We start from the raw sequence: 21193 nt of genomic DNA, 5'->3' as shown, positions 1-21193 counted from the left end.
ATTTTTTTCAAGTTATTTTAATGATGAATAAGGTAAAATCGTGGATGGGAGTTTGGTTGAGCCTTCTTTATTAAAAAAAATTTGATAAAATCAGATTTTGGTAAATAACCTCCTAAATGTTAGCTGCACAGGAACTTGAGCCCAGTAAGTCAATAAGAACCCATAAGATAAGATGCTAAATGATAAACTGTCAGGTAGCAGAAATGCTAAATACATGAAAGGCAAACCATTGTTACACTTTCTTTACATTTAGGACAAATTATGAAAATGAAACAGTGCCATCTCATAGAGCCACTTAAACATGCTATCAAGCCTGCAATAAAAGTTAACCTTCAGGTTTATTGCGACTTTACTGCGGTTATTTTAATGGCAAGTAATTAAAAATAAATTGATTTTTGTTTTTACTTTGAGAATAAAGCTCTCCTCAGGCTGCAAGTGAAGCTCCAGGGTAGACTGTTTAACCATCTGCTCGAAGCTAGAGTCTCTCTTCCTGGGCACATCCAAAGCTGGAAACAGGTCACTGATCAAACCCATGAAAATTGGCACATCATCAGTCACAATCTTCGGTAAATTGAAGTCTCTTAAGGCTCGCATGAGCACCTAGATATGTTATACAGGGAGCATTCATTAAAGTGTCATAAAAGGGGAAAAGACACCTTACAAAACACAAACAAGACTTATGTAGGAAGTAGTAGTGCAGTCGAACAGATAAAAGATGGAAGCAGTCTCAGTATGTCAGAGGAAAGATTTAAAATACTGAAGCTTCTACAAAAAAAAGTGGCAGAATCAATGCAAAAATGTCACAAGACTGATGTTTATGTGAGCCTTGAAGTCTATCAATACCTGATCTTCGGGCCTGCTGCTGTCCCCTCGTTTTAGAGAGCCTGCCACAACCAGGACAGATTTTACTGCTCGCAGTCCCCAATCATAATGATCCTGTATACAAAACCAAATAAATCAAATTGTAAACACATCTCTATGATAGCACAGATGACATTAATATTCCTGGAAACCAATAGAGATATAAAAGTCCAACAACAAAAAGTGAATGCAATGTCATTTCCCTAGAATTTATTTACGCTGAGTAGATATAAACAGACCATAAAAAAAATTCAAACGTGGAATTAAAGGGACATTAACATCAAAATAAAATGTGTTTTTGATGGAAAACATAAACATGGTTCAAGGAATAACTGTAATCTTGAAACATTTTAATTTTTAACATATACAGAGGCCTATTTATCAAAGGTCAGGTTTTAGTGATTTTAGAGGTTTTTGAAACTACGACTAAACTTACTTCCTCTAAAACTACAAATGCCATGAAATTTATTAAAAATTGGAAAAAAAAAAAGAAGCAAAACTTTGCAGAAAAGTCCTGAAAAACACAACTTTTTCGAGTTGTTGCACAAGTCAGCACCTCTAAAACCATGAATCAAAGAAAGATCTTCCAGTTGTTAAAGGGACATCTGATATTGACGTCTTCATGTTTTTGACAGGTTTTAGCTGGAGCATTTTCATATTTGGAATTGTTTAATAAATCCTGAAAAGCACTTTTTCCCCATGACTGTCACGGATTTTTGGCACCAAAAAGCATGATGTGAAAAATTGCGGCTTAATAAATCAGACCCTGGAATAAATTTTGAAAATGTTGTAGCTGGTTATTTCCAGGCCTGTCTACTTCCTGCCAGTAATGTAATCCTTGATCAGACTAACCCGGGTGCCGGGTGCCGATTCATGAAAAACAGTATGGATCGGTCAATCTTGCATCATCTCAGGCACTTGGTGTCAAGTGTGTGTGATTCTTTAGGTATAAGCAGGCTGCATCTATTGGTGTTAGCTGCTGCCATGGGAGGTAGCTCCAGGGTCCACATTGTCAATAGTCACACTTGTGGACAATAACAGCAGGAGGGACTGAGGCATAAGCACTGTACGCATCTGTGGGAGTGCAAAGAACAGCTATGGATGCTGGTGCTTTTAATGAATGATGTCAGTTTGCACAAGGACTGCATCCATTTTTAAAATAATCACAACTGCCCTTATGTGTATGGACGCAAAATTCTTTGTAGACGCCAACATTTGTTTTCTGTGCTGGCCTCAAAATGTGTGTGCCTCATTCACCACAAGAGCAAAGTGTTAGTATAAAATAATCAGTGCAATAATCTGTGCCCCCCCCCCCACACACACACAATGCAGCATTTCCCCCAGAATTTCAGCATAATCTGGCAGATAGACACACACACTGTGTCACAATGCAGGTGCAAAATGTGGGCCAGTTGCACAAGCTGCACTTGGGACATTCAGGGTTTTTACAAGAACAGGCCATATCCATATTCTTATCTGCCCCTTAAAGGAACAGTTCAGTGTGAAAATAAAAACTGTGTAAATAGGTTGGATGTGCAAAATAAAAAATGTTTCTAATATAGTTAGTTAGCCAAAAATGTAATGTATAAAGGCTGGAGTGAACAGATGTCTAATAAAACAGCCAGAATCCAACTTCCTGCTTTTCAGCTCTCTTACTCTGAGCTAGTCAGCGACTTGAAGGGGGGCCACATGGTACATAACTGTTCAGTGAGTTTGTAATTGATCCTCAGCATTCAGCTCAGATTCAAAAGCAACAGATATGACCCATGTGCCCCCCCCCTCAAGTGTCTGATTGGTTACTGCCTGGTAACTAGGACAACCAGTCAGTGTAAACCAAGAGAGCTGAAAAGCAGGAAGTAGTGTTCTGACTGACATGTTATACATCAAATCACTCCAGCCTTTATACATTACATTTTTGGCTAACTAACTATATTAGAAACATTTTTTATTTTGCACAGCCTATCTATTTACCCAGTTTTTATTTTTACCCTGAACAATTCCTTTAATTCCATGGGTGGGCACAATGTGCAAAGGGACCCTGCCCTTCTCTGTGCTGCATCCTTGATCTCATTCACATCCAAAAGTGCAACATGTAATGACACAAAGCACAATGAAAATCAGACAGGTAATGGATTTTCCAGCAGCAGACAAATGTGTTTGTGCATGAAGGTTACCTTGGTGGTGTTGGTGAGCTGCTGGAGCCCGCAAAGGAATCTTTCTCTGGGACACTAGTCCTTTAAAAGAAAACTATGCCCTTGAACAATGTAGGTTTATATAAAAATATACTGCATAAAACAGCTCATATGTAAAACCCTGCTATATCTAAATAAACAATTTCAATAAAAATATACTTTTTTAGTAGTATGTGCCATTGGGTAATCCGAAATAGAAAAAGAACTAAATGCCGCTTCCTGGGATGCTACCATTCACAGTGAAAATAAACAAAGCAAGGGCACACATACATGCTAGGTTACATGAGCCAATTACTGGTCAAAGTTCTGTTTTTTACTCCCACACATACAGTTAGAGCTGCATTATTTCTGGTCAGGTGATCTCTGAGGCAGCACACAGACCATCACAAAATGGTGGCTCAAGGTAAAAGATGTAAAAGGGTAATATTTACTTAAATATATATTCCAGTTTGGTAGGCCACTTTATTTGATATAAACTATTTGTTGCTTAAGTATTCATTCTGGGGGGTATAGTTTTCCTTTAACTGACTCTAACTTTAATTTCACAAATTTTCCTCGGGCTACAGCCCCAGTACAACACTATATTCTCACAGCTAGTACTATGTTAATAGGAAAAACTCTTCTTCTTGAAATTGTCTTGTCCCATTAAGTTTCTAACTATGCGGCTACTGCCAGCAGCATGATGTTGTCTTGCTTATTTTATGATGCAGGCGTTAAGTCACGTAGTGATATGACTCTTTTTATTGCCCATTTTATAATCTAATAAATGGGCGGTCAATCCTCATCGGTAAAACTAAAGCTATTATCTGCAAATTAAGCTCCTCACTGCAGCGAAACCTTTAATGGCTTTTACATCACATTCTTCTCAGCTAACTAATTGTCTACATGACAGCATTGCTTAAGTCATGGGAACAATATTTTTAGCTATGATCAAGCTAACATGGAGGGGGGCACTAGGAGTAATGATCTGTACAATTTAACCGTTTGCTTTTATAACACATTGGACTATAAACAATGGCCATTAAATATGTAAGTAACTTGCCAGTTCCTGCAGGATGAGTTGATTTTAGCAAATAACTGTGTTATAGTGGAAATGTACAAATAAGGGCACACTGCAAAAATAAACTTGTGTTTAATTCCTAATATGCAACATACTATAGTTAGTATAGGTATGGGTATATAGAATTTAATTAAAAGTAGGGAGGGGTGTGTGTATGGATGCTGGGTTTTCATTTGGAGGGGTTGAACTTGATGGACTTTGTCTTTTTTCAACCCAATTTAACTATGTAACTATTGATAATCTAATGATTCCACAAAAAACAGGAGTAGGATATCTTATCTGTAATACTTCAAACTTAAGAAGAAGAAGCAACAGACCCTGTGGTTAGTCGGGGTCCAGGAGTCTAGATGGCGCGCGCAGACACACACACACACACACACACACACACACACACACACATAGTGCAGAAACCTGTGTTCGTCCTGTGAATACAAAACTGCCTACGCTTGGCATATACATCCCCCCAACTTACAAATCACTCAGGAGCAAAAGATAGAGAATGCTGGAGGATGCAAGCGACAACAGAACTCTTTACTTATCATCTATCCTATGGCAGACAATAAGGACAGGGTTGCCTTGTGCCCATTGAAGCTGGTCTCTGTATCTAACACGGGGTGCAGAGCCCAACCAGACCCTGGGTTACAAGTGCTTTTAAACTGAGCACTAAGTGCTTCTGTTATTACTTTAGCACTTGCATCTACAGTGTCAGTAAATGATCCCCAATATTGTCTGGTACATTCAGAGCCGCCATCAGGGGGGGATAGGGGGGACAAGTGTCCCGGGCCTGAAGGGGGGCCCGGCAGTGCTGCACTTTAGAAAGAGCTGGGCCCCCTTGACAGCGCCGAAGCAGCACAGCAGCGCAGCACTTCCTCGTTTCCCAAACAGCCGAAATGCAGGGATGGGATTTCCTGTTCTAGCAGGTCAGCTGTTTGCTTCATGTCTGTCCCCCCCCCCCTCTCTTTTCTCCTTCATGGATTGTGCGGTCAGTGCCCCTCCCGGTGCCTCTCTCTTGGGATGTGACTAGTGATGTGTAACCTACAGAATGCCCAGCAGTACTGGAAAAAGTTTTAAACCTACCAAATACATCCCAGTCTCCACTGCAGCCGCCTTACTAATTGGATCTACCACTTTGTTTTTTGTTTTCACGTAAGAACAGCTTGCTTCTTGGTGGGGATGGGGGTGTCGGAAAGGGGGTGCCCAGTTTGAGGCTTCTGTCTGAGGGATGGGCTTCCGTTGACTGACTGAACTACCACTCCCAGCATCCTCACAAAGCCTGAAGGCAGTCGGGTGGGGTGGTGGCATTGCGCCTAAAAGGCAGGGGTTTGTTCTTCGTGAATGGCGCACTCTTAAGGGAGGCTAGGTGTTCCCATAGTGCTCAGTGCCTGTCAGCTCCCACAGTAGCCCTTCAGCATTTAGATTAGGTTCTCAATCCACTGTAAGTTGTCAGAGCGCAAAATTGTCATCGTTACTCCTGGCTGAGTGTGTCAGAGAGGGCATGTATACAATCTATATGCATCAAATATGTCCAGTCTTCACAGAGGTAATTGTAGGTATTCTGGCTAGGGTTTTTCTGCAATGTTGTGTTTTATACACCCTTCTTCTTTTAGTGTAAGCTCTTAGGGGCAGGGTCCTCTATATTCACCCTTCTACTGTACAGCACTGTAGAATATGTTGCATATATGCAGAGCCGCCATCAGGGGGGCACATGGGGTACTCCTGTACCGGCCTGGGCATGTAGGGGGCCCCAATTTTTTTAACTAAGGGGGGCCTGGCATCAATGTTTTTTTTTTAAATATTCTCTGGGGCCCTAATTATTTTTAACTTGTAAGTGGGGCCCTGGTGCCAATGGTTTATTTTTAAAAATATTCTCTGGAGCACCATTTTTTTTTTTTACTTGTAAGGGGCCCTTTTTTTCTAAAAAAAAAAACTAACGTGGGGCCCTGGTCACCAATTATTTGTTTTAACTTGACCACCAATTTAAAAAAAAAAAAAACCTTTTATGGCGGCCCTGGTGCCACAGTTTTTTAACTTATAAGGTGGCCCTAAGCTTCAATAGCTTTTTATAACTTCTGTTTTGTTACCTTTTTTTATCGCTGATGTCTGTGTGGTGTTTGAACTGTTGCGCACAGTGGGCGGGATCTGGGCTGGGGCCTGGGGTGGGCGGGGCCCAACGGGGCCACCGAAAATGTTGTTGTACGGAGCCCCGTGATTTCTAATTGCGGCCCCGGGTACATTGCACACAGCAGTCATCTTTGTAACTCTGCAATCTAATAGAATTTTTGGATGCAAATTGCAATTTGTTTTACCCCCAAAACTGTGCCTCAAAAGGGATGCAAAATAGTGTCCATTTTGGTATACTGCAAGAAAGTTGCAGTGCACCCTTTTTCTATTGTATTTAAGTTGAAATGGCTTCCAACGTATATGCACATGTGCATAAATCAAGAGAGCCTCAATACACACACAGTTCTGTGTACAAACTAGTGATTTGCACTTACCTTTACTAATGAAGCTTTTGCTTTTTTTATTTACCATTGTACCCTGACTCCCTTCAGTCAGACTTCCACCTCATTCTTCTATTTAGAATCTGTGACTCTAACAAGCAGTCCATTTTTAAATATAGGTATGGGATCTGTTATCCAGAAACCCATCATCCAGAAAGCGTTTGTCCAAATAAATAGCATTTTTAAAAATTGTTTTTTTTTACCATAATAATAGAACAAAACCAATCCAAACCGATCCAAACTAAGATATAGTTCATCCTTAATGAAGGCAAAATAATCCTATTGGATTTATTTAATGTTTGATTGATTTTTTAGTAGTAAGAAGATCCAAATTATGAAAAAAGAACCAGGTCTCAAGCATTCTGGATAAAAGGTCCCATATGTCTACCATTCTCTGTTCATGAGTTATATAAATACATCTTTCAAAAAAAAAAAAAAATACTGCACATAAATTTGCAACCAAGACTAAAAGTCCATTTTAAGCTGTAATATCTACTCTTATATATGAAGTAAATAGCAATGTTTCAGAAATAATCCCTCAAACTGGTATGGGCATTACTACAATAAGTTCATTATTCATATTGCCTCCGGTTCTCTCACATGCTGACGTCACCATTTTGTCTTTGATCTTAATTACTTTTCGCCCTGGCTATAGTTCCTACCCAACAAGCTCATTAAAAATATCAGCCGTCTGTGAAAAAAAAGGTTTTATGCTAAAAAGTAATTGATAAATAAATATTCCAGCTGACACCTCTGTTAGATTTCTACATTTTTTAAAGCATGAGGATTTGGCTGAACCTTTAATCACACTATAATTGCTCAGGATTTAAAGTGATAATATACTAGGTTAGCTGGAAGCACAATGCAGTCATGTCATTTACGGCTTAAAACACTTATTGTAACACAGCACTGCATATTGTATAATAAATTACCTGTCACTAGCCAGGACTTTTGCATTTACATGTATTATCTAGTAGTTATTACTTATGGCGGAAATACAAAGTGCGTACTAATTCCAAGTGTAACATGTTCTGACTAGAACCTAATGGCGCTGTACAATTATCTCCTCCAAAAATGACTGCAGGCAAAGTGTGTGAATAATAGTATCACACAAAAATTAATTGCAGCTATACCTATCCAAAGAAACTATTTTTTAACATGCTCTGCTATTAATTGCCCTCGAGTCATTTATACTCCAGGCATTAGAAAGTTATGAATGCACGGATGAAATAATGTTCAATACACATTACATTATTATGCTATGTAAGAAATATAATTTACATTTTTTTGGGCTAGGCTATTGACTATAATCTTTTCATTTCCTTGTGGGGATTGTATCTGTCATTAGATTAGTGTCGTTTAAACAGAAGTCTCAACAGGGTACCGGGTTTTGTTCAGGGAACCTTTGGGAAAAGGTTTTGTTCAAGGAACATTTGGGAAACAATTTTGTTACTGTACCTAAATCTTTACCTTGAGTGTGCTGTATGGGTTTATCTAAATGTGCTACTTTAGCGTGTTGCCTACTTGTCCTAACTACCTTGTCCTGTGCTACCTGAGGGCGCTAACTCAATCTGATAGGTTTTTTAATCAAAAAACCTAACTCAGTGCACTGCCTCAGAACTCAGTGTGCCCCTCTCAATGTGCCAATTCAGTGGGCTTCATTTGCAGCAGTGCCCCAGTTCAGTAGCTCACAGCACCCATCAAAGATTTGCTTTCATATCCTACTTGCTGTAGACTGATCAAAGCTTATCGCTGATTGTTTGCTTATGCCAACTCTATATCAATTTGTTTACTCAAAAAGCTATCTCAAAGGGCTACCTCAGGGTGCTTACTCCCTTTGTTAATCTAGAGTGCTAATGCTACCTCAGGGTGATAACTCAGTGTTCTGCCTGAATGTTCCAACTCCTTGGGATAACTCAACAGGGTGCTAACTCAACATGCCAATTCAGAGAGCTAACTTATCAAGCTACCTCAATGTGCCAACTAAGTGTGCTTACTCTCCTCTGTAAGTCAGAAAGCTAACACAGTTTGTCATCACAGGTTTATAACTCAGTTTGCTATCACAATGTGGTACCTCACAAAGCTAATTTAGGGTGCAACCTCACTGTGCCAGCACTATTAACCTCTATGGCCTCTCCATGAAGCAACAGTAATTATTCGTACCCTTCTGAGGAAATTCTACAGGAGAAGACAATATAGCACTAGATTGGCTGTCAGTGGGAGTGGTCTAGATATATATGATGCATTTTGTAAATAAGTTGCACTTGTTCTGGAGCCTTGACATTGTCCAAGAGAAATCTGGCTCTCTCACACCCTTGTGTGAGATAAATCAATGCTGTCTGGTGCACAATGGTAGAGGTTCGGCAAACTCAAATCCAATAAAGAAGTCAAGCAATCCAGAGGCCTCTGGATTGCTTGACTTCTGTACTGGAGCCTTGACATGTCAGTAGAAAATACATTACGTGAATCCAAACATTTCAGTAAGGTTTCATATCAAGTAAGTACATGTCTTTTAGTAAGGTATGATGTATGGGGTTACTGAAAAGATATTACGTTGGCAAGTGCAGCTGTTGGATCCGCACTTTCCCCGCAGTCAGTTGCACATAACACCACTTTCATTAAGGGTATTTGCGTCAAAATGCTCTCCTTATTTATAGTCAGGCACAGTGCCGCTCATCCCTTCTTGACTTCCATTGAGAGCTGCTACACCTATTGATGCAGGGGAACCATGGTTCTAATGTGGTGGTAGATCCAAGGTTCTCTCAGCGCAAAGTGCAGTTCAGTTATGATAGAAGAATAGGGTGCACACCTAACTCGCACACCGAACAACTGAAATGACACTAGGCAGACTTCAAAAATATTTGATGAAATTGCACGAAGTGCCAGCACAATTGCAGATATTCTAGTGAAACTGGTGCATTTGCGGTAGGCACAAATATAGTTACCAGCTTGCACACCCTGGCTCTCCAAAACGTGTATTGCCCGGTGCCCGGCCGAGAGGGCTTCGGAAACCCACAAACTTCCAGAAATAATAATATTTGCGTGATGCAACGTTTCGGGTGATCCCCCTTGTCAAAGGGGATCACCCTGCTTGACAAAGGGGATCACCCCGAAACGTTGCATCACGCAAATAAAAATTTAGCAAGGGTTATCCCTGCTTGCATTTGCGGTAGGCACAGTGCATTAGTTTTAACAGCATTGCCCCTTTGGGACTGCAATGATGCCAGAATTCTGGGGGGAAAATGCTGCATTGTGTGGAAAAAAATGTAGCAATGCACTCAAAATTGCACTTTGCTCACTGCACTTGTGGACATACATGTGTAGAGATAGTATTTAAAGAGGTTGTACAGTAAAGGTTACAGTAAGATAGGACCAGATCCTATGCCTGAAGTTATGTGGTGGAAAATAGACAATTAGAGAAAAAATGGCTGATCACATTTTGTCTTTCTCTACAACCTGCTCTAATCAAATTTTAGGTGATATGGCCATAAAACTAAAGAAAATACAAATCTCCATTCCTTAAAATAAATGAAATAAAAATAGTGTCTGTAACACATATACTGTTAATATAAGATAACCAATGTGGTTGTTGACACCTCAACCTCAAAACCAGAAAAATCAAACCATAAGCAATTCAGGGAAAAAAGTAAGAAACCAGCTAAACTCACCACTGCATCAGCAGGATTATTGTAGCAGCTATACGCACTAAGTAGCCCCTTCAATACTAACCTGTTTGGAAAGCAGCTCCTTGCATAATGTGTACAGGGTAATAAATTTCCTGGCTAAGGGCCGAGCATTAATGAATCCTTCAGCCACAAGCATTATCTCACAAATCAACTCAATATCTGGAACAACCATAGCACACGGTCTGAAAAAAAAATCAGTTAAGTACAATAAATGTCATCAGAATTGCACCTTTTAGCCATTTAAAAAATAAAACAAATCTAAGATATGATGCAGTTTAAACTATGCTGCACTGTATTGAACTTTCTGGAAAATTACGTCTGTGAAGCCATTTATCATAACTAGAAAGGGCAGTATAACAGCCATAGGCAACCCTCACTACTGCAGCGAATGCAGAACTATAACTCACATCATCCCTATTCCAACATAATTGCTGGATGGAATTTGTAGTTCTTAGTTGCAGGCATGCCTATCCATGTGGATTGTATAGTTAAAGGGAAATTATGCCTGACAATATTAGCATTTATAAATATATATGGCATTTTCTATGGGATACTATACTCTATATATAGGCTAGCATAAATCCATGTTATTGTTTATTATTCTTTATTTATATAGTGCCAACTTGTTCTACAGCACTTTACAGAAATTATACATCAATCTTAGCCCTATTGATGCTTACAATCTAAGTTCCCTGTCAAATATGGTCAATTTTATCAGGAACAAATTAACTTTCCTATATGTTTTAGAGAGTGGGTGTTGTAATGTCCAAAGAAAATCCACACAAGCATGGGAAGAACACACAATGGGTTTTTTGCTTTCCTCTGGATCAACTAGCAGTTAGGCAGGTTAAAATACAGTTAAAAGGTTGAACTTGATGAAAATGAGTCTTTTTTTCAACCTAACTTACTATCTTACTATTTAACTCAAATTGAGGCCCTGTTGTTACTGCTTGCCTTAGGGCTGCAGTGTCAACTAAAGCTGCTCTCTGCATAGAGCTTTGGAGCTTAAGTGTTCTGTTGACTGGCACTAAGAGGTGTGCTCTTGGTCCCCTTAGTGTGCTAGCACTTGAACCTCAAGTTAGTAAATGACTCTTATAGACTCCTTGCAAATAGTGCCAAGGCTGGAATCAAACCTAGGATCCTAGCACTAGGGTGCCACTGTAACAAAATTGTTATTTTGTATTTTATTTTAAAGTTTTATTTTTTATTTATTTATTTTATACCTACGGTGGTACAGTCTACATTTAGTTTTTTTTTTTGCTTGTTCCTTACTCTACTACCGAAATAATCAAGAAAAAAGATTCCATAGCTGCAGGGGCAATCCTGGCCCCTCCGCTGCCTGAGGCATCAGCAGTTGGTGCTGCCTCCCCCCCCCCCGTGCGCTTACCTTTTTGCGCCTGAGGGGGTCCACGAGGAAATTTGGCTCTTAAAGTACCAGGAGTGTAATTTTTTGCCGCCTCTGGTACTTAGTGGGGCACTGCCGCCTGAGGCAACAGCCTCAACTCGCCTCATTGGCGAAGCGCCCCTGCATAGCTGTACTATAAACTTCCAATAATAAAAATACAAAAATGTGCACTTCCCAGTTGTAACAATAGGTGGCATAAGTGCTTCAATTACTTGCCTGAAAAGTGCTTTGAGATTCTCAGGCAGTTCTGTGCGTCCAGCATACCCAGGGTTCATTGTGATAAATATTCCCACTGAATGCTTGAGCGTGATGTTTTCTCCCAGGAATAGGAATCTGTCAGCAAGGAAGGACAAGCTATGATATCTGCTCCTTGCTAAAGATTACATTTTCATTTAATGTTAGCTATTATTACTAGACAGATCTTTAACTTGCCGTTCTTTCTTGTTCCGGATGGCATCTTGAATGCTTTTCACTTGCACAGCCACCACGGACAGAACTTCCACTGAGATTCTGTTAAACTCATCAAAGCATCCCCAGGCTCCTGTCTGCGCCAATCCCTTATAGATATTTCCTACCGACTAGAGAACACAGTGAAATGCAGCAGGGACTGCACAGTGGCACATCAATTACAATGCAGATATTTTCCACTTCCCACTGAACTTACTTTATAATCCATCTGTTCAGAGCAGTTAAAAACATAAACCATCACCCCAAGCGCACGCCCTAAATCCTTTGTGGTTTCCGTTTTGCCTGTTCCAGCAGGGCCTGCTGGGGCTCCACTCATGGTTAAGTGAAGGGACTGGGTGAGAGTATTGTAGCACCTTACAGAAAAGTGGAAAAAAAGGAATGTCATAGAATATATACACAAATTATTATTATGACATATTAATAGAGTGTCAGCATATTTCACAATGATATATAATATAAAGGTGTAAAAAATTAAACATATGCATAAAAAACCAACACAAGAGATAAAGAGGGCCCTGCTCAACAAAGCTTACAATATGGAAGATATCAAGCACTCTAGCATTCAGTGTTTTATACATTTTATTCCAATTGAACTATGCAGGCAGGGGTGCTGGTGCTACCCATTTAAAATCCATTAACGTAGAGCAAAAGCTAGAATTTTTCTCAACTCTAAAACCATAATCTGGTCCCTGTTTCTTCCTACCGATCAGTCAAGGGAGTGATGACCAGTCGGGGAGTGTTGCCTAGATACTCGTAGGAATACTGGAACTGGGCATCACAAATGTTCACAAAGCAGTGTTTAAGTTTCTCATCCCAGCGGTGACGAAGCTGAGACAGCCAGGCAAAATCTTGGGAATTTATGACCTACAATAAGAACAAGGATTAAAAAGATGCAATCATACCAAACATATTTGCTTTTGTTTTCTAACTGTTGAAATCTAATTGCTGATTGGTTGCTCTGGACAACATCACTGGTAATTCTTCACTATTCTTCACAATTCTTTTACACAGCATGATAAATAGGTCGCTTTGTGTATTGCTTAGTGTTTCTGCACAAAACATTGGATTCTCTTCACAAGTTAGTATGTGGCTTTATAAAAGTGTCTGTAAATGAAAGTGAGTGCTGTTTCTACTTTGAAAATGCTGAGTTATATGATGATACCTTGCCGGGTATCCATGGAACTGGGGGGCACCGGGGAGAAGGTGGGCAGGTTAGATAATAAGTTACAGCGGCTGTTCCCCCATGATTGCCAGTGTACTGAGGGATTTAAGTGAATGGTGGAGAGCAGGGTGGGCCTTACTTTCCATACTCCATTGAGTGTTTTCCAGCTGCCCAACTACAGGTAGGTGTCTGATTAGACTGCAGATGAGCAGCAAATAAAAGAGGTGTAAAATGAAAATCGCCTGGGGGAAGGCACACACGGCGCTTCCTTTACCGAAGTTGCCAGAAGTTTCATTGTGAGTTTGGGGAGATTGTTGGCCTGAAGAAGAGGAGATTTGTCGCTGGGGCGACTAATCTTCCCCCAAAAACTACGTGTACAGGCAGCCAGCTTATTACAGTGGAAAGGTAAACATTTCCTTCCATTTCTATTTGAGCAAATGTGGATATTTGAAAATGCCCACTATTAAGTGAAACCATTGTCCCAAGAGATTATCGTTTCGTTTTTATGGTCTGAATGCATTAGCATGCCCTGACCCAGATTCAGACCGAAATCTAAAGCTAGGTCTATCAAAATGGAAGCCCCAAACAGCTCACATAATATGGCCAGTGGACTTTGTGGCAATTCATCATATGGAAACGCTTTCTAACCTTACAAATACCAATAAGGCAATTTACAGTGCTTTGTTTTCTGTTGGGACCAACATTACGGCATGGGCTGCATTAACCTTTTCAATTGCCTACTTTAACGACCTACCACCTACAGAACAGGGTGATCTAGCAATGATGCTGTAAGAATGTTTCATATGTCTTCTGAATAGAGTTTGACTGTGCTTATCCTGTTGTTAGCTAAAGACTATGGGGCAGATTTACTAAAGGGCAAAGTGGCCGTCGATTCCCCAGATATTTGAGGGCCATGGGACATTAATTTTACATGGGCTCAAGTCTATGGCAGTATATGATCTCTTTTGTCTTCATTAAGGCTCCTTGGACATTTGCAATAAAAAGTGGCATTTTCACCAACATCTCTAATAAAGACGTCCATACAATTTTAATGTACTCGCCCTATTCTAATTGACCCAAGTGTAAGATCACTAGCGACTTTTTGCTAGGCATAAACGAATCATAGTGAATCTTTGCTATGAAATGCTCACAAGTAGCCAGTGTTCGGCGCCCAGGAAGCAACTTAGTGAATTAGTGTTGTGGCAACGAATTTGCGTCTAGTGAAGTGGTGGGAAGTGTACGAAGCGGTCGCTGGCGACAATTCACCCTTAAGTAAATCTGCCCCTTCTGCTCACAAAGTCGTGTGACCCTGCAACACTAATATTCGTGAGTAAATATTTAAGAGCTGACACTTGTGGTTGCCTTCATACACAACCAGTGGTCTTACTATAGCTCACATGTAAATTGCTCATGTGATCTAGCCCTAAAGGAAGCTTTTTAATTTGTAGAAGATAGGGCATACTTGTGCTCTTTACATATCTCCTGTCTATGAATAATGAAAAATGAATAGCATCCTCCTTCCAGCATGTCTTTTATACACAGCACTGCAATTACATGTACTCATTACACTTGTGCAAATTAAATAAATGTATAGTGTACCAGCATTCTGTGGGTAAATACCTTTTCCTTTTTATTAGTAATAATAATTTCCTATATTCTCAAGCATCTAGGTCTCAGTGAACATAACTCTGTGCCTTTCATACCTTATGAGCTATGAGCTTAGCAACCACGTCTCTTGCATGAACGTCAATTGTACACATTGTCATGATTTTCTGTCTATTTCCTGCGGAGAGCTCACCCAGTAACATGTTAATGAGGGCGTTTAGCTGAGTGATCTGTAAAAAAGCAGTATATTTTATCTCACTGACTCACGCACCTATCACAGAAGTAAAACAGAAGCAAAGGAAAAATACATAATTGAACTACTACTGTTATGGGTATTCCAGACATTCTAGTCGGATCTTAAAAAATATCATATTTTTAATCTGTTTTGATGCATACTGAAAGAAAATGTATTCCTATATTCTATAATTCTAATTCTAGATTTTGAGCACAGGACTGCTCTAGCAGTGCCTTGTATAGAAGTGCTGGTCACGGTGAATCAGAAAATATACTGCACCTCCACAAAAACAGTTAAAAATTCCAACGTTATTTATGACTACCGTATTCGAAAAAACATGAGGATAGGTAGACGCATCACACGTTTTGGACACATCTAGTCCTTAGTCACAGGCTCAATGTTGTTCAATTCAAAACAGAATTAAATACGGAATGATAAAATCACATGACTATCCCTGACCAATCAGGTCAGCATACACTTAGTGTTATAGCTTAATTCTTATCCTCAAAACATTAGCAAACATAGCTTTATCAGGAAGTTTCAAGTATAAATTGTAAATAATGGGCATTACAATTCACATCGAACCACTTAAATTTATTCATAATTTCACTGTTAATCCTATACAACACAATTTATATCCCATCTTTTATTAAGATGGTATGGCAATTAATAATTGTTAGCAAATCTTGTCTAATTGGAGGAAGGACTTTTTCTATAACTTGCACCTGTAGATATTTTGTATCACTGTTGCAGCAGCACAAAAAGTGTCTCCCCACTGGGGTTTATTTTTTTACATTCTCAATAGCGGATAAATGCTCCTTAATATCTTTTAAAGGAGAAGGAAAGGCTAAAATTAAGTAAGCTTTATCAGAAAGGTCTATATAAATACACCAGTAAACCCTAAAATAATGCTGCTCTGAGTCCTCTGTCAAAATAAACACAGCATTTCTTTCCTTCTATTGTGTACACATGGGCTTCTGTATCAGACTTACTGTTTTCAGCTTAAACCTCCAGGGCTAGGGCCTGAGCATGCTCAGTTTGCTCCTCTCTCCCCCTCCCTTTTTAAATTGGGAACTAGGAGCCCTGAAGTACTTAAAGAAACAGTAACACCAAAAAGTGTTTTAAAGTAATACAATTTCATGTAGTGTTTCCCTGAACTGGTAAAACTGATCTGTTTGCTTCAGAAACACTATACAGTAGTTCATATAAACAAGCTACTGAGTAGCAATTGGTGGAAATTGAAAAAAAGGTTATATGGCTCAGGATAAATATTGGATTACAGATAACATTATGTTCTACAGATCTTATCTGCTGTGTAACCTGATCCTTTTCTCCTCTGAATGGCTGCCCCTATTGCTAGACTGAAGCTTATTTATATTAACAATAATAGTGTTTCTGAAGCAAACACAGCAATTTTACCAGCGCAGGGCAACAATGCATTATATTTTTATTAGTTTAAAACACTTTTATTTTTTGATGTTACTGTTCCTTTAATAAACGATGGGATATAAATTGTGTTTTATAGGATTAACAGTGAAATGCATTTAAGTGGATGGATGTGAATTGTAATGCCTATTATTTACAATTTATACTTGGAATTTTCTGATAAACTAGGTTTGCTAATATTTTGAGGAAAGATAATAACACTGTTATGTTTGCCTTTCTTGGGAGAATGTTTTAGTACAGGTATAGGATCCCTTATCCGGAAACCAGATATCCAGAAAGCTCCGAATTACAGAATGGCTCCCATAGACTCCATTTTATCCAAATAATCCAAATTTTTAAAAATGATTTCCTTTTTCTCTTTATTAATAAAACAGTAGTTTGCGCTTAATCCCAACTAAGATATAATTAATCCTATTTGGTTTATTTAATGTTTAAATTAATTTCTAGTAGATTTAAGGCATGAAGACCCAAATTACAGAAAGATCCATTATCTGGAAAACCCCAGGTAACGAGCATTCTGGATAACAGGTCCCATACCTGTATAAGTGAAATGCATCGACTTGTCCTCGTGTTTTTGTCTAACAGTCATAAATAAAGATGGGGTATTTATTACTATTTTTGAGGAGGTAGGGTCCATTTACTTGTTTTGTCGAATTCTAATTCTATGTCTGTTATTTAGTGTAACGTCAGTGCGAAGATTAAAGCTGGCCATAGATGCACAGGCAATATTGCCAGCAAAACTGAAGGGTAGCTGCCTGCTTGGCCCTGCAGACATAGATAGATTGCACTGGGACCGATAAAGATTTTTTAACCTGGCCGATCAATTTCAGATTTCGGATAAAAAATCATAAGATGTACGATCATTCGAATCCCACTAACCGCACGATAATTTGAGGGATTGGTCGGACTTTGCTAAAATCGGTCGTTCGACAAAGAAAAATCTTTGCGTCTATGGGGACCTTAAACTGCTACTGAAGCAGTTTATTGCCAATAGATTAGCCTTAATAGTGCAAGCTATAACACTATATTTATTCTGCAGAATGCTTTACCATACCTGAGTAAACCGCTCTAGAAGTGTTCTCTGTTTGTTTAGGATAGCAGCTACCATATTGGCTTTGTGAGACATCACTTCCTGCCTGAGTCTCTCCCTGCTCACTATAGCTCTGGACTCGGATTACAGCAGGGAGGGGAGGAGCGAGGAGGAGAGGAGCAAACTGAGCATGCTCAAGGCCATGCCCTGGAGGTTTAAGCTGTAAACAGGAAGTCTGATACAGAAGCCCATGTGTACACAATAGAAGAAAAGAAATGTGGTGTTTATTTTGACAGAGGACTCGGAGCAGCATTTTCTTGAGGCTTTACTGGTGTATTTATATAGACCTTTCTAATAAAGCTTACTTAATTTTAGCCTTTCCTTCTCCTTTAACAAGGGACAGACATTTACTGTTTTCAATAGTAATTACATTTACAACTTCTTCCAAAAAACACTACTTCGAAACAACTAAATAGACTACAGAAAAATATGTTTCTGATATAGGCGTGCCAGGCCGCATCTTAGGGGTGCTCAAGCCAAGCCCATGCCCTCTATCTCCCCTCCCCCTGAGGTGAGGAATAGGGGGATACTGGGATGACAAGAACACAGTGGTGGTCATACATGAGCAGATCTGCTTGTGTGGAGAAGTTGCCAAACAAGAGGATCTTGCACCAATAAGCCCACCTGGAGTGGGCGATATCAGGCTCATACGATCATGAGCCCTATGGTCCAACGATCGGATCACAAGGCCAGGAATGCAGGAGATGAGATTGAGGATTGCCTCAACTAATTAATGCGGTGCCCAATTGGATTTTTGGACAGATATTGGTAGGGGAAGCCCGTTGGAGGGTCCCTTACACTGGGCAATAAGCTGCCGACTTTGTCTGTTGGCAGCTTTATTTGGCCCATGTATGGCCACCTTGGGTTTGATGAGCAGGGGAGGGGGCAGGGATTGATGGTGCATGATGGTAAAGTGTGTCACATTGCCACTGCCTTAGCTGGCCAGGGAGTTGAAATGATAGAAAATGGAACTAGGGGTGGTAAATGGGATACATGCCTAGCACCCCACCTATGTTGCGACATAGACATGTGCCTCTTTTGCCTACCCCTAGTTCCGGCCCTGATGATATAGAAAATAAATGACAATACGTCACACACACATTCAATCATAAACAGATATACTGTATCACACAACTCCTTGCACATACCTGCTTTTTGTTGTAATCCTTAAGTGCAGTTTCAAATCCTTCTTCCAACCTTTCAAAAGCAATTCCCACATCAATGGTCCACCAGATCTGAGAACTGGTTAGTGCCACTTGAGCTGGATAGTCAAAAAGCCACTGATCCCTAGGTTTGTCTTCATATGCAGCCACAGATTCTGTTATATGATAGCGTATGGTTTCACACATTGTTTCCTCCACCTTCTTCAGCCAGTGCTCCACCTTATGAAATGCAAAAATTCCAACACTCGGATGCAAGCACAGGATAAAACATTTGTATGATGAGCATAGAATCTGCCAGGATTATAAATGAATTCTAAGCATTTTTACTTTTGATCATAAGAACTACTTTCTCTTCTTCGGGACACTTTAAGGGTTAAATAAGTAGTCAGGACAAACAGTTCGGTTTTCAGTAGAAATTACACTGGCAAAATGTAATTTACAGTTTGGGCAAGTTGTGAATAATTTCTGTCTTTATGCATAAAATAGAAATACAAATGGCTGCGGGACAGTGTCTTTAACTTGTCAGTAATATCTCTGAAACAACTGTTGTCCATAATCATTAAATAAATCTGAATAAAGTATTTATGTAAAAAAAATGGATTCAGGGAAAATATTAATATGGGAACATATTAACCAATGGCTTACAGTAACATTAAGTAATGTTTTATTTTATGCAATGTGTTTTTAGTAGTCTTAAGGTATGGCGCTCCAAATTATGGAAGGATGTGTTTTCCAGAAACCCCTAGGTCGCAGATTATAGACTCTATAACTGTATATGTAAATGCATACCATCAGATCATACAGTACCTGCCCAATACACTTGCAATTAATGCTGAACGGAACAAACTCATTTTCTTTGCTGTACATCCCTAGTGCCTCATTTTCCCCACTGTCTTCAAACTGAAGGTCAGAAATATTGTCAAAAAGTTTGGCTAAATGACGCGTCACCTTAAACAAGAAGAAAGAAAATCACCAGAAATGTCAGATTTCTGTTTTAGTTGACTGAAGGTGGCAATGTTATCAGCTCTAATGGTATCAAACAAGACCGGGGTCTCAGTTGCTTAGGTCTACAAATGTACAAAAACAACATAAAAAAAGTAAAAGGATAAAGAAGAGAGTACCCCAATTCTGAATGCAAGCCTACCACTAGTTTTACTAGAAGCCAGCTGTCACTGTCCATAATTATTCAAATACTCATTTAGTTGTCATAATCTGCTAATCATTGCTGGTGACAGGTGATTACCATTTAAATAAATAGCAAGCTCTTTGCCAAGCTCATCGTCAGGTTTTGGGAGTGTAGATAAAGGTGGCCATACATGAGCTAATAAAAGCTGGTGACAGACCAATGTATGGGGCCGTCTGACGGGATTCCGACAGGTTTAAAAATTCCATTGCATCGATGACTGCATTGGTTCGTGTATCCAGTCCTTGTGCAGACTGCCTGCACGCTGACTAGACCCATGGGGGCAAATTCACTAAAGGGCGATTTTTCGCAAGCGACCGCTTTGCCATACTCAGTGCTACTTCGCCAGGCGCAAATTTTTTATCACTACACTAATTCACGAAAATGCAAAGTTGTGTCTCAGCAGCCAAACGCTGGCGAATTTTCGATAGCGTTACTTAGGCTGGATGAGCATTTCCTAGCGAATTTTTGCTAGTGTTCATTTCTGCCTAGGAAAACCTTGTCTTGTGCTTAGGTTAATTTGAATAGGGCAGGTACATAAAAGTTCTATGGACGTCTTTAATAGTAACGTTGGTGCAAATGCTTGATGTGGACACTTCTTCAAACACATGTCCAATGAGCCATAATCAAGACAGATAGACATGAGCCCACCATTAAACATATGTGTCATGTCCCTCAAATTAGTTTTAAAAAATTGTTCACACATAAATCTTTAATAGTTCGGAATTTTGAAGGCAATCTCTCTTTAAAAAAAGAAAAGTTGCCAGCGTTTTTTACAACTTTAATGCATTTCCGGCATACAGGATATGATGTCACTGACATAAGATTGAGGAAGATGTTGAGGAAGATGTAGCTCCGTTTTATCAGTTCGCCTGGTCTGAGGTGGCAAAGTAAACTCTGGCGAAAGAGGTAATGATCAGTAAAATTTGCATATTAGTGAATTTGTGGAGTAACGACCATTCGCCAGAGCGAAAAGTCGCAAGTGAAAATGAACAATAGCGACGGTCTCGTTCATTCGCGCATTTTCCTCTACACCTCTTAGTGAATTGGCGATGTCCCTGCGGATGGTATTTCTGGCAAATTGTCGCTATCGTTTGCCAGTTCACCCTTTAACAAATCTGCCCCATGATCGGATC

At 39.6% G+C, this 21193-nt stretch overlaps 1 protein-coding gene across 1 annotated transcript in view; it reads right to left on the bottom strand.

Annotated features, from left to right (window-relative positions):
* The window catches only part of dnah11.L (dynein axonemal heavy chain 11 L homeolog), a 156238-nt gene that overhangs the window by 78667 nt on the left and 56378 nt on the right, over window positions 1-21193 (bottom strand). Inside the window, exons 30-39 of the mRNA XM_018267365.2 lie at window positions 19682-19822; window positions 18860-19093; window positions 15039-15170; window positions 12877-13037; window positions 12370-12526; window positions 12138-12283; window positions 11922-12038; window positions 10344-10482; window positions 844-936; window positions 406-600 (exon numbers count right to left, since the gene is read on the bottom strand). Coding sequence (XP_018122854.1) covers window positions 406-600; window positions 844-936; window positions 10344-10482; window positions 11922-12038; window positions 12138-12283; window positions 12370-12526; window positions 12877-13037; window positions 15039-15170; window positions 18860-19093; window positions 19682-19822 — 1515 coding nt within the window. The remainder of the gene's footprint in view (window positions 1-405; window positions 601-843; window positions 937-10343; window positions 10483-11921; window positions 12039-12137; window positions 12284-12369; window positions 12527-12876; window positions 13038-15038; window positions 15171-18859; window positions 19094-19681; window positions 19823-21193) is intronic.

Source organism: Xenopus laevis, chromosome 6L (assembly GCF_017654675.1).
Source record: "Xenopus laevis strain J_2021 chromosome 6L, Xenopus_laevis_v10.1, whole genome shotgun sequence".
Classification (NCBI taxonomy): domain Eukaryota; kingdom Metazoa; phylum Chordata; class Amphibia; order Anura; family Pipidae; genus Xenopus; species Xenopus laevis.
Note: the sequence above shows the minus strand (reverse complement) of the source record. Positions and strands in the feature narration are given on the sequence as shown.